This window comes from Struthio camelus, chromosome 23, assembly GCF_040807025.1.
Source record: "Struthio camelus isolate bStrCam1 chromosome 23, bStrCam1.hap1, whole genome shotgun sequence".
NCBI lineage: Eukaryota > Metazoa > Chordata > Aves > Struthioniformes > Struthionidae > Struthio > Struthio camelus.
Window position 1 is genome coordinate 8,054,212 of NC_090964.1, and position 11,833 is coordinate 8,066,044.

At 70.2% G+C, this 11,833-nt stretch overlaps 1 protein-coding gene across 5 annotated transcripts; it reads right to left on the reverse strand.

Moving 5' to 3' along the window:
- Positions 1 to 790: 790 nt before the first annotated feature.
- Positions 791 to 10,164, reverse strand: LOC138062050 (CYFIP-related Rac1 interactor A-like). Of its 5 annotated transcripts, XR_011136033.1 has the most exons (14): positions 10,044 to 10,164; positions 5,939 to 6,016; positions 5,246 to 5,326; positions 3,886 to 3,965; positions 3,114 to 3,235; positions 2,931 to 3,036; positions 2,654 to 2,790; positions 2,468 to 2,545; positions 2,246 to 2,362; positions 2,089 to 2,168; positions 1,886 to 2,012; positions 1,570 to 1,640; positions 1,090 to 1,467; positions 791 to 1,041 (listed from the first exon to the last, which is right to left on the reverse strand). XR_011136033.1 is itself a non-coding variant. In XM_068917643.1 (13 exons), the coding sequence occupies exons 4-13, from the start codon at positions 3,956 to 3,958 to the stop codon at positions 1,404 to 1,406; spliced, it is 975 nt and encodes a 324-aa protein (XP_068773744.1). In that variant the 5' UTR covers positions 3,959 to 3,965; positions 5,298 to 5,326; positions 5,939 to 6,016; positions 10,044 to 10,126; the 3' UTR covers positions 1,288 to 1,403. The 5 variants fall into 5 exon arrangements, 4 of the variants coding, with proteins under 4 accessions (XP_068773744.1, XP_068773745.1, XP_068773743.1 ...); XM_068917643.1 differs by lacking the exon at positions 791 to 1,041 and having other exon boundaries at positions 1,288 to 1,467; positions 5,298 to 5,326; positions 10,044 to 10,126; XM_068917644.1 differs by lacking the exons at positions 791 to 1,041; positions 3,886 to 3,965 and having other exon boundaries at positions 1,288 to 1,467; positions 10,044 to 10,126.
- Between the last annotated feature and the right edge of the window lie 1,669 nt (positions 10,165 to 11,833).

Sequence of the window (11,833 nt, forward strand, 5' to 3'; positions counted from 1 at the left end):
CCCCAGCGCTGGCAGCCGCCCGGGGCCGCGGGACGGAGAGCTTTGTCCTGCTGGCGCGAGCCCGAGCCCCGGGCGCCTTGGCCCTGCGCCCCGGGGAGCGAGGGCAGCGGCGCTGGCACAGGGTCCCTTCCGGAGGGTCCGGCCGGGCTCAGCACGGGGGACCGCTCGGCCAAGGGGGGGCCAGCAGCAGCCCCGTCCCGGCCCCCCTCCCGCTCCCCCTTGCCCGGGGACCCCGCTGGGTGCCGCGTCCCGGCTGGCCTCAGCTTTTCCCAGGGCTGGGGAGGGGGCCAGGGCCGCCTGGGCCCCCACGGTGGCGGGGTGGCACTGTGGCTGCTCCGGCCACTTTGTCACGGTGTCACAGGGCCACCTGCCGGCAAAGCCACAGGGCCCGGCGGCGCCCGGCCCTCGCCTCCAGCAGCATCCCAGTCACCCCAGTCTGCAGCTGCCGGGGCACTGGGGTGAGCTGGCACCCTGGAGGGGCTGGTGCCAGCGTCCACCCTGGGGACCAGACCTGTCCCTTGGCCCCCCCGGGGAGCTGGTGGAGCTCAGGAGCCCGGCGAGAGCTCGGGGTCTCCGGCCGGGCATCGCGGCGGGGACGGGAGATGGAGGGCGATGGGTCTGGCCTGGTGGGGCCGGGGCCCCCTGGTGTCATGGGGAGACACGTGGGGGCCTGGGGTGTCACGGATGGGGCCCCCCAGGGTCTGCAGGGAGCTGGAGGGGGGGGGAATCAGGGTCCCTCCGACCGGAGCAACGCAGGACGGGACGCGTCAGAGACGGCCCTGCTCCGGCCGTGAACAGATTAAATGTCATTTTATTTCACACCTCCAAAAAAAAAAAAATGTACAAAAGAACAGGTGAGTGGAGATTTAATTGCTTATATTAAAAATCTACCGGGTGAGACCGAGCCGTTTCCACCAAAGTCAGTGCACATCTGCGGCGATGTTTCCTCCTCCTCCTCCTCCTCTTCTTCCTCCTCCGCCGCCGGACGCTCACGAGCGGCAGCCCGCACTCCCAGCGGCCGGGCCGGGCCGGGGGCACCGCCTGCCCCCTCCTCGGCGGTGGGCCCCGGGCCCCCCGATCCTGGGCCGCTTTCTCTCTCCCTGCCCCGGGCTCCATCCTGCCCGGCCCCAGCACCCCCTGCCGCCCGGCCAGGGGGGTCACCGCCTCCGGCGTCCCTGGGGTGACACCGTCCCGCTGTGCCCAGAACTGGGTGCTAAGTCGGGTGGGGGGCAGAAAGGGAGTGGGGGGGCGGCCTCGGGCTGTGGTGACTTGCTTCAATTTTGTTTTATTTTATTTATTTTGGGTGCGTGGGGGGGGGAGGATTCCCGCCTACTGATTTGCGTCCCTTCTCCCTCCGTACAAAACGAGCGGTGCGGTCATGGGCGTTCGGGCCGCCCCGGCGCTCACTGCAGCAGGGCCCGGACCTGCTTGGACGTGGTGTCGTCGTTGAGGTGCCGCGTGGTGTACCTGCGGGCGGAGGAGCCGGCTGTGCCCCCGTGCCCGGCGGGACCCGGCGTCCATCCCCCCCACCCCCCGGCGTCCCCAGCCCTGCCACGGGGCCCCGCTCACCTCAGCGCGTTCAGGAGCCCCTCGGTGCTGTTTGAAGGTTGGTCTTTCAGGACTTTGATGCATCCTTTCATCTGGCGGAGGGAGAGGCAGTGAGCGCCCGGACGCGCCCCGGGGGAAACGGCCCGGGGGAAGGCCCGGCACCCTCCTCTCCCGGCCTTCCTCCTCCCCACCGCTTCCCAGCCAGCTCCATCCTCCTCCTCTTCACCCAGCGGAGGAGAAATTCCCCTCTGGACCAGCTCCGATGGAGACGTCTCCATGGGAGACACCCGGGAGGGCTCCGACCCTCCCGCGTCGCGGCACCCCGGCGCTCACTCACGTCAATCTTGGAGGTCTTGGCGAAGGCGCCCACGGGGTGGACGTGGTCGTAGAGGATGATGACGCCCACCATGACCCGCATGCAGAAGAGGAGGGTCTCCGTGTTGGTGAAGCGGCTCCGGTACTCCCTGCCGCCGGGAGAGGGTCGGGATGAGCCGAGGGGACGGCGCCGGGCCGCGGGAGCGCGCGGCACCGGGTACTCACGGGGTCTCCAGCATCACCCGGCAGACGCAGGCCATGGTGCTGAGGCAGTCGGTCGTGTCCTCGATGGGGAGCGTCTTGTTCTGGAACGGGAGCGGGGCGAGGCGGCGTTTCACCCGAGGGCCGGTGGGGGCCCGCCGTGCCCCGGCCCCCCGCTCACCTCCGAGACGAACTTGGTGGTGGCGTTGCTGAGCGTCTTGAGCATGGGGGTGGCCTCGGCGTAGAAGAGGGACATCCGGTTGGCCATCTCGTTGTTCACCTCGCTCTCCGCGTCCAGCTGCGGCGGGGGGAGACGGGGCCGTCGGGGGCCGGGCGGACCCCCTCTGGCGGCGCCCCCCCCCCACCCCGGGCAGAGCCGGCCCTGCCGCCGGCGGCCCCTTACCTGCAGGTTGTTAAGGCGGTTTCGGCTGATGGTTCGCCTGTAGTAGCTGAAGTCGTTCTGGATGGCGGGGTTGGTCATCTGCGGGGGGCAGGCGGCCGGGCGCGAGCCCCGCGTCAGCGGCCGAGGCGCGCGTGCCGGGGCCGGGGCCGGGGCGAGCTCGGCCGACGGCGGGGCTCGGGGAGCTACCTTGAGCTCGTCGAAGCTGAGGGTGAAGTGGAGGATCTCGGCGAACTGCTTGGCCAAGGCTTGCTCGCGCTCCAGGTGCTGCGTCGGGGCGTACGGCGGGCTGGTCAGGGCCTCCAGCAGGCTCCGCAGGGCGTTTTCTGGCCGGACGAAACGCAGCTGGCTCCTCGTCCTGCCCCGGCTGGGGAAACCGAGGCACCGGGGCGGTGCGGCGCCCGCTGCCCGAACCCGCGGGGGCCTGGCGGGGCGCGGGGGCGAGGGCAGCCCGGCGGGCGCTCACCGAGCCGCAGGGAGAACTCGTAGAAGCGCTTCAGCTTGGCCACGAGGGGACACACGGCGGTCCAGGCCTTCTCCTGCAGCTGCAGGTCGCCGGGGTTTTGGATGGCCTGCGGGGACGAGACGAGAGCGCTGGCGGTTGTCCCCGGCCCGTGCCGCGGCGGGCAGGCGCCGGGGCTGCACCCACCTCTCGGATCTCCTGCCCGGCGCCCGTGTAGGACCGCAGCTCGGCCAGGACGGCCTGCGCCTCCTCCAGCACGGCGTTCACCTGGTTCCACACCGCCGTCTCGGCCTCCGTCGGCTGCGCATCTGCGGCGGGGCGCCCCAGGGAGAGAAACCCGCAGGGCTCGGAGCGGCGGCCGGAGCGGGACCCCCCCCCCACTGCCCCGGCACCCCGCTGCCCGCCGAGCCCCCGTGCGCCGAGGCCGCCCGGCGCGGCGGGAGCCGACGTCCCCAACCCTGCTGGGGGTGGGGGGGGCGCGGGAAAATCCTCGCTGGCGGCTCCCGCTGCCGCTTTCCTTCCCGTCCCCCCCCGCCGGGAGCTGCCGCGAGGGGCCTCGGGCTGCCCCAACGGGCTCGTTCGCCCTCAAAATCGTGGTTCAGCCCTTCCTGGCGGTTTTCTGCCCCGATCCTTCTCCTCTGACCGAGCTGCGGAGCGGGTCTGGGTCAGCCCTGCGGCCGCGGTCCTGCCCACGGGAGCCCGAGGGACCCCCATCAGCGCCACCCCCCCCTCCAGCCCGGGCTTTCCCCAACGGGCTGGAAATCGCCCCAAGGGAAGAGGTGCAGCCTGAGAGCCGCCGGCGCGGGGTCTGGCCCGCCGGCCGCGGCCCCCCTCCCCGGGGAGGGCTGGCGGGGGGGGGGATGGGCGCGATGCGACGGGTGCAAGAACTCAAAATGGTGTGAATGTGGAACTCAGAATAATCGGAGAACAAAAGGAAAATAAAAAAATCCCATCTCACTTTCAAAGTCAAGGAAAAAATTAGGGCCTTGGTCAAGTTCGTTATAAGTCAACACTTTAAGAAGGTTCCCCATGTGAAACCTGCAAGAGAAGAAACAAGAGGAGAAAAAAAAAAAAAGAAAAAAGAAAAAAAAGAAAAAAAAGAAAGCATGATGGTGAGGAGGCGTTGGGGGAAGAGGTGCCGGGCTGAGGGCAGCGGCTGGGCGGCGAGGAGACGCGGGGGCGCTCCGGGAGCGGGACGGCGGCGCGGGGCCTCTTCGCGCCCCGACGGCGATGAGCGCGGGCTGATGGCGGGGATGGAGAGGAAGGAGCGGAGGGAGGGCAGAGCCGTTGGTCTGCAGCCTGGAGGGCAAACTGCTCAGCCAGGCCCCGGCGTCTCGCCCAGGGGCATCCCGGGGTGCCCAGCGCGGTCCGGCCGGGCGGCAGCACTGGCGGCCCCGGCCCCGGGCTGGAGGGTTTTGCAGCGGGCTGGAGGCTGTCGACGGTTGTGCTGCACCCCAGGGACCCCGCGCCGGCTGGCCGGGCTGCAGCGGGGAGGGGAGCCCGGCAGGACGCCCGCTGCGAGGAACCCGGCCCCCCCCGGCCCCGGCGGCTATTTTGGGACCGGCCGGTGCTGGCGGCGGTGCGGTGAGCCGCGCACGGCCTCTCCCCGCCGGGGCTGCTGCTGCTGCGCTATTTTTACCCTCCCTGCACTTTCGCTCTGAGCAGCATCCCGGGAGGGAGGGAGCTGGGTGGCCGGGGGGCTGCAGGGACCGTGCAGGTGTCCCGCGCCCTGCCGTGGCCGCCGGCATCGTGGCCGGCGCTGCCGGCTCCAGCGAGCCCGGGTACCCCCAGCGGGGCGCTGCCGTGCCGCGGAGCCCCGGGGAGCTGCATCGCCGTCCCGCCGGCTGCAGGCTGCGGCCGCTGCACGGCTCCTGCCCCCGGCGCAGGCTGCCAGGGGCACGGGGCCCTCCTGCCTTTCCCTGCGGGACGTCCCGCCGGGTGCCTGCAGCCAGGCGGCTCCTCCGGCGGGGCCGGGAGAGGAGGGAGCGTGCCGAAACGGCGCGGCAGAGCCTGGGGTCCTTGCGCCGAGACGTCGCCTCTGCTCTGGCTTTTGGAGATGCAGCCGAGCCCTGCTGCCGGGGCGTCCCCCCCCACCCCACCCCGGCCCCCCGCTGCTCTGGCCCCGCGGGGAGGGAGATGGTTCGGGCACGGGGTGTCTCGCTGGGTCCTGCTCCCGCTCCCCTGCCCCGCTCGGCAGCGGGCGCTGCCAGCACGGCGGGTGCCCGTCGCCCCGGCCCGGGGAGAGCGGCGGCTTCTCCTGCCAGCTGCCTCCACGTCCCTGGCCCCCTCCCCGCGCCCGCCCCGCTCGCCGGACTTACTTTCGAAATCCAGGAAAAAATGAGGACAGTTTTCTAAATCTTTGCCCAATACCTTTATCAGGTTGCCCATGGCCAGCAGACCTGAGCGAGAGAAACAAAAGTGTGGACCAGCATCGGCGGGGCCGGCCGGCCACCCCGGCCCCCACTGCGTCCCACCGCCATCACCGCCGCCGCCAGCACTCACCCGCGGCCGCCCCGCTCCGCTCCGGGGGTGCGAGGTCCCGCCGGCGCCCCGGCCCCCCGGGCACCCACAGCCTCCCGTCCCGCGCGGGCGCCCGTCGGCCCGTCCGCCTGCCGCTGGCGGGCGCGCGTGCGTGCGTGCAGAAACGGGGCCGCTCGCCCCGGCCCTTCTGCCTTTGCTATTTTCGAGGTGGGGAGGGAAGCGGGGAGAGGGTTTCGGAGCATCGTGCTTCCTGTGGGCGCCGCATGGCCTCCACCAAGGCGGCCCCGGTGCTTGCGGGGCCCTGCCGCCCCGTCCCCCCCCGCCCTCCGCTCGCCCACCCAGCCGGTGGGGACGTGCTGGGGGGGGAGCTCCCCTATAGCCTCCATATAGCCTATAGCTCCCCTGTAGCCCCCATCGCCTGCCCTAAACGGGGCTGTGCACGTGCCCTGGGTGACGGGGTCCCGGCCGCCCGCGGTTTCTGCCCCGCGCGCTCGCGTTGGGCGCCCCGGCCCCCCGCCGGGGGTCTTTACCTTGGCGTCCGGCGCGACGGCTCCGGCGGCAGCAGGGGCTGGGGAAGGCTCGTAAATCACTTCATCGGCCGCGGGAACCTGCGGGTGGGAGGGCGACAGCGTCAGGCCGGCCGGAGCCGGGACCGAAACGGCTCCGAGGGACCCCCCAAGAGGGCCCCACTGGGTGCCCCTCCGACGGGGACCCGCGCGAGGGTCGCCAGGCTTTGGGGCGCACTTGGGGGCGAGCCTGCCCCAGCCCCGGCTGCTGCCCGGCCCCGCTCGGCGCGGCGCTGCCTGCAGGGTCTCCGCGCGGGTTCACCTTATTCGCCTCTATTATTTCCTGCTGCCAGCCGCCGGTGGCTCTCGGAGGCCGTGGGCGCTGTGGGCCCGGACGCAAACGCAGCCCTCGGGCCGGTGCAAGCTGCCTTCCCCACCGCGGGGGTCTGCAGCTGCATGTCACAGCTGTGCTGAGCGGCCAGCCAAACCCGAGAGCTAAAGGCCGCGGTGGGGCTGGTGCAGCGGGTACGGCCCCGTGGGGGGAGCCGGCTCCCTCCTTGCTCTGTGCAGCCCCCCGGGGAGCTTTCCCCCTCCTAGACCCAGTGAGGGGGCCGGTCCCAGCGCAGGATGTGGCCCGGCGGTGCCAGGGTAAATCGCTGCAGGAGCTGGGGCATGGGGAGCGGATGGGGGCTCCTGGGCCCGCGGGGGGCTGCGGCGGGCCAGGGCCACACTTTCCCATAGAGGCCAGCAGGAAAGAGCCCTGGGATTTGGCAGACTGTAATTAAGCGCCTGGGTTTAATTAACACAGCTGGGGAGTAGAGAGGCAGAGCTCTCCCCCGCTCAGCGGTGGATGCCCGGGCACGGTCGCCTCCTCCCTGGGGATGCGGCGGCCCCCGACCTGCCTGCTCCCGCAACAGCCCTTCGGCCCCAGCCCCCCGGATGGCTCTGCCCCCTCCTCCTCCTCCTCCTCGGCCAGCTGCGCTGTGGCTCGCTGCTGGGGATGGGGCTGTGGACCCCCGTGGGACCTTCCTGAGGGGAGAGGAGCCGGATCCAGGCGCTGGCTCCTCCTTGGAGAGATGAGAGGGAAACCTGGTTCCCTGCTGGGAACCTCGTGCTCCTGGGGGGATTAGATGACACCTCGATGAAAGCTTTCCGAGGAATTATTCCGGGAGGAGCTGGCCTGGGGAGACAGCTCCTGTCTCTCCCTGCGGTCGCGTAACGAACTGACGCAGCCAGCCCCGATCTCCGCAAATTCCTCGCTGCAGCCCTGATGGGGAGAGTAACACCCGGCGCTGGCGGCTGCTGGCGAGGATTTGCTGTCGCTGGCCGACAATAACGGCCCCGGATGCTCCGCAGGGTGGCAGGGCGCAGGCGTCTCGCCGGGTGCCCAGGACGGCGCCGTGCGAGCCGGGGAGCTCGGAGGCTGGTGCAGGCGGTGCTGGCGCTGGCTTTGCTGCCCCTGCCCTGCTCCTTGTGTGTGTGTGGGGGGTCTTGCTGGAGCATCACCTGGGTTGCTCTTAGCCAGCCGTGCTATTGCCCTGCTAGGTGACCACAGACAGCTCCCTGCCTCAGTTTCCCCATGTGCCACCTGATGCTCATGCCCCACGGCAGGGTGTAAAGACCCCCCAGGCTCTCCTGCTGTGCTGACTCCCGGTTTGTCCTGTCTGGTGGCCGAGGTGCCTTACAGGGGTTTTGGGGTGCCGTGGCGCGGGGAGGTGCCGGCTGCAGTGCTTGGGGCTGCTCGGGTGGGTGGCCAGGTGGGGAGACTCGCACCCGCTCTGCTCAGGCATTTGCATAAATTATGTTATCGGTGTGCAGGTGTCTTCCTCGCACCCGCATGGAGACTGTCCTTGACGGGAGAGAGCAGTGGCTTAGGGCTGGGATTTGTCACCGCTAAACTCTGCAGCACTGGTGCCAGGAGTTGGGGGGCGGGACAGACTGGTCCCCTGGTCCCCACCACCAGGATGCCCCACCTGGAGTCGGAGCTGCAGCAGAGGCTGGGCCGTGGTGCTGGGGAGGAGGACAGGGATCTCCCAGTTTGCCCCACGGCCACGCTGTGCCTGTCGGTGGGAATGGGGAAGCAGGACCCAGCACCAGGTCTGGGCCGGGGATGCTCCCAGCAGCTGCGTGTCAACATCAGCGATGTGGTCTCCTGGCCACCCCACTGTCCCTGTGCCCTTGGGTGGCCCTGATGGGTTTGGGGGAGCAGCAGTGTGCCTGGGGCTGGGACAGCTCTTGCAAAGAGCCAAGTGCCGTGTGAACGCCAGGTCTCGGGGCATGGCTCTGCTTGGGGATTTAGCGCCCGACTTGTGCGGTTTCCCAGGGCACCTGGGCACCTACGTCCCTCGCAGCCCTGGGCCTTGCTCGTGGCCCTGGCAGAGCAGCCAATTCCCGCACAGCCCCCCTTGGCATTGGCGGGGACAGTGCTGACCCATGGGCAGCTCTGCCCTGGGTGCAGGGTGCAGGACAGATTCCCTCGCCGCTGTGGGCTGCCCATTTCCCCGAGGCCGAGGGATGTCCTGGGGTGGCTGGGACTGTAGGGCTGCTCTCCTGGAGGGGTGCTCAGCTAGGAGAGGGTTTCCCAGGCAGGTGCATGGTCCTTGAGGCATCTGAAAGGGTTAAGGGCTGCGTCTGCTCCGGGATGTCTGCTTCCTGGGTCAGCTCTCCTCCGAGAGGTGCTTGGGAACACCTCGGAGAGAGGCAGGCACGGCAGAGCCAGCACACCGTCCTTCCAGCAGTGGAGGAAGATCCAGCACAGTAATTACCCACTACTACCTTGCTTTGCCACTCGCTTGAGGACAGTAGGGTGGCACCTGAGGGATGCAGCATGGCGAAAGGCAATGCCCCCTCCATCCAGCCCACTGCTCACCCAGGACCCTGGCACTGCAGGTTTTCACCCATGCCTAGCGTGGGCATGGAGCAAGGGACCCCTGTGAAGGGGAGCTGGGGGCAGCAGGTCCCCTCCCAGCAACACTGGAGGTGGCCTCAGGTTTTGGGGTGTCCTGGGCCTCCCCATGCCCAGCCCTCCTCCGGCACCTGCACTCCTCTCCCAGCTCTGCTGGCGTCTCCCAGCTCTTTGCCCCAAGCAGCCAGTGCTGGACGGACCCCGTGGCGGTGCTGCTCTCCATAGACATGTCCTGGCCAGTGAGGGGAGACCTCCCTCCTGCTCCAGGCAGGACCTGATCCTGCACTCCCAGGAGCACCGTTCCTGCACAGGGCCAGGCCAGCGATGCTCTGCCTGGCCTCATAGGAGGGGGCAGAAATGCCCCAGGATGAGGCCACGGGTGCTCTCCCCTGGGGTGGTTTTGGGGCTGTGCCTGCTTGCTGCTGCTGCAGCATCCCTTTGCAGCTGAGCATCTCCGGCCCAGTGCGGCGTCCCTGGGACCGGGGGGGGGGGCTCTGCCTACCCCTTCCCCCGTGCCCGCGGGGTGCCGGGGTGGCCCCGGGAGCCTCTCCTGCCCCCGGGCCGGGCTGCACCGGCACCACCGCAGCCACTTGAAGGTGGTGGAAGCTGCGGGAGGGATGCGCTGTAGGATGGTTGGTTTTTCCTAGGAGGGGGGAGGGCGTTATCCCGGGAATCAGGTCGCCGCGGCCCTCTTGGCGCTGCCCCAGGACGGGCTGGCACCGCTGCCACCCCAGGGAGAGCTGGAGCTCTTCGGGACCACCAGCTCCCCCAGCATGTGGCGACCTCCCTGGTTCGGCGGAGGTGGGAAGCCTCCCACAGCCGGGGGGCAGAGCCCCCCTCCCCGTGCCCTTCACCGCGGCCGCGGGGCAGGGGAGCTCGGCTGCGGCTGCGGCTGCGGGCGGGCGCGTTTACCGCAGGGCTGCGCGGCAGCGAGCGCCGCAGCCCCCGGCGCGCCGAGCCCGGACCCACCCAGGCGCCTAGGGGCACCGCTACCGCGGGGCTGCGGCGTCTCCCGGGAGGGGGGGGGGGGCTCCCCGCACCCCAGCCACCCCCATGCCGGGGTCACCCAGGAAAAGGCGGGTGCGGAGCCAGCTAGGTTTTTTCCCACCCCCCCTCCCCACCCACCCTCAAAACCCCTTCTCCTCCCCACCCCGGCTGCGGCGCCCCCGCTGCCCCCCCCAGCCGCTGTCCGCCCCCCCCGCGCCCATCCCCGCCGGGGCTCACCGTGGCGGCGGCGGCGGCGGCACCGTCTCGCTGCGGCTGCTCCGGCGCGGGGGGCGTCTGCGAAGGGCCGCCCCGCGCGTGCGAGCCGCGCCGCCGCCGCCGCCGCCGCCGAGCGCCCCCCCGGCCCGGCCCGGCCCGGCCCGGCCGCCCCCCCCCGCCGCCGCCACCGTGACGTCTCGGCGGCGAGGGAGCCGCTTAACCCGCTCGGCGCCGACCGCGGGTGCTCGGCGCTGCGGGCCGGGCGGGTGCCCCGGCTCAGCCCCCGGCGCTCGCTGCCCCAGCGCCGCGCTGGGTGGTTTGAGGTCCCGGTTCTTGTGCGAACCCCTGGACGGCGTCGCCTCCCTGCCCCGGGGGGGCCCGCTGCGCCGGAGGGGGCCGCCGCCGCAGCCAGCGGGTGCTGCCGGGGGAGGCCAGGGGCCCCCGGGGCTCCCGTTCCCTGGGCCCTGGCTGGCACCGGCTCCTCTCCCACATCTGGGGAGTGCTCCCCGCATGTGATGGGGCTCATCTGCCACATCTGGCAGGGGTGCTCGCTCACATCTGGCAGGGAAGCCCTGCAGCTCCGCTGGCCGTGGTCCGGCCCCGGCACCCGCTGCGGGACAGCTCGCCACCACGGGAGCCCGTGCTTTGGGTGGGAAGCGCTGTCCGTGCTCCACTTGACTCTGCACCCTGGTGCCAGTGCAGGTGCAGGGCACTTCTCCGCTTCCTGCCGGGGTGACGCCACTCTGCCTGGGGAGCAGGAGGGCCAGCCGGGAAATGGAGTATTTCTGCTTTTCCAACTTGTGCCTCCTTTACCCAGCCCAGTGCTGAGCATGGCGGGAGGGATGGCGAAAGGTAACCCCCCCAGCGTCACGGTCATCGGTGTCCAGGCCCCACTCACCCAGCCTGTCCCAGTGTCTACCAAGGATGGAGCACGCACACATGCAAGTCCCGCTGCCTCTGGGGCCATGTTCTGGTGCGGGAAGCGGCCGGGGTGAGTTTGGTTAACCCTGAACCTGCACCAGGCTGGAGATACCCCGGATATGTGGGGAGGCTGGGATGAGGGTGCAGGGAGAAGGCTGCACCCCACGGTACCAGTGCAGTGTCTCTGTGCGGGTACCCAGAGCAGGACCTGGGAGGCAGTGGCTGTGCAGGGAGATTTGGCAAGGCCATGGCACGTTCGCCATGCTCCCAACTCCCAAAGCACTCACCAGGCTTTGCTTTGCCTTCCCAGGATTGCAGGTGATGCCAAGGACAGGCAATGGGTGGGATGTGGCTGGGAGGGTGACGCCTCCAGCCTTCTGTGGTTTTGCTGGAGGGGCTGGGGCCATCAGGACTGGGCAAGGAGCTGTGGTGGAGCAGCAGGGCCAGGCGCAGCGTGGGGACGCGGGTGGACATCCTATGGCCGTGGCTAAGGAATGAGCTATGGGCAGGGCGGACGCTCCTGGTGCTCTGGGGACATGTCTGGGCTGGGGTCCCCTCCCAGCTCTCGCTCCGGACTCAGCTCCCAGCTGCTTGGGGCCATTTCCCCCTGGGACAACAACCCACTGTGGGTCTTCCCAAGAGGAGCACGGGGGTGACTGGAGATGCTTCTCTACCTCTCTAGCTCTCTGCAGACCTGCTGTCTGTCCATCCCTGCAGCAACAAGCCACCAGGGTTGTGACACCTCAGGGTTCAAACAGAAGAGGACCAAGAGAAACCCCTGTGTCCAGAGCGCTGCCAGATCGGCTGCTCCCAGGTGTGTGAGTGTCCTGGTCATGGGTGGCTTTAGGTTGCAGCTGCCCTCCCTTGAGTGACCCTGCAACTGGCCAAGT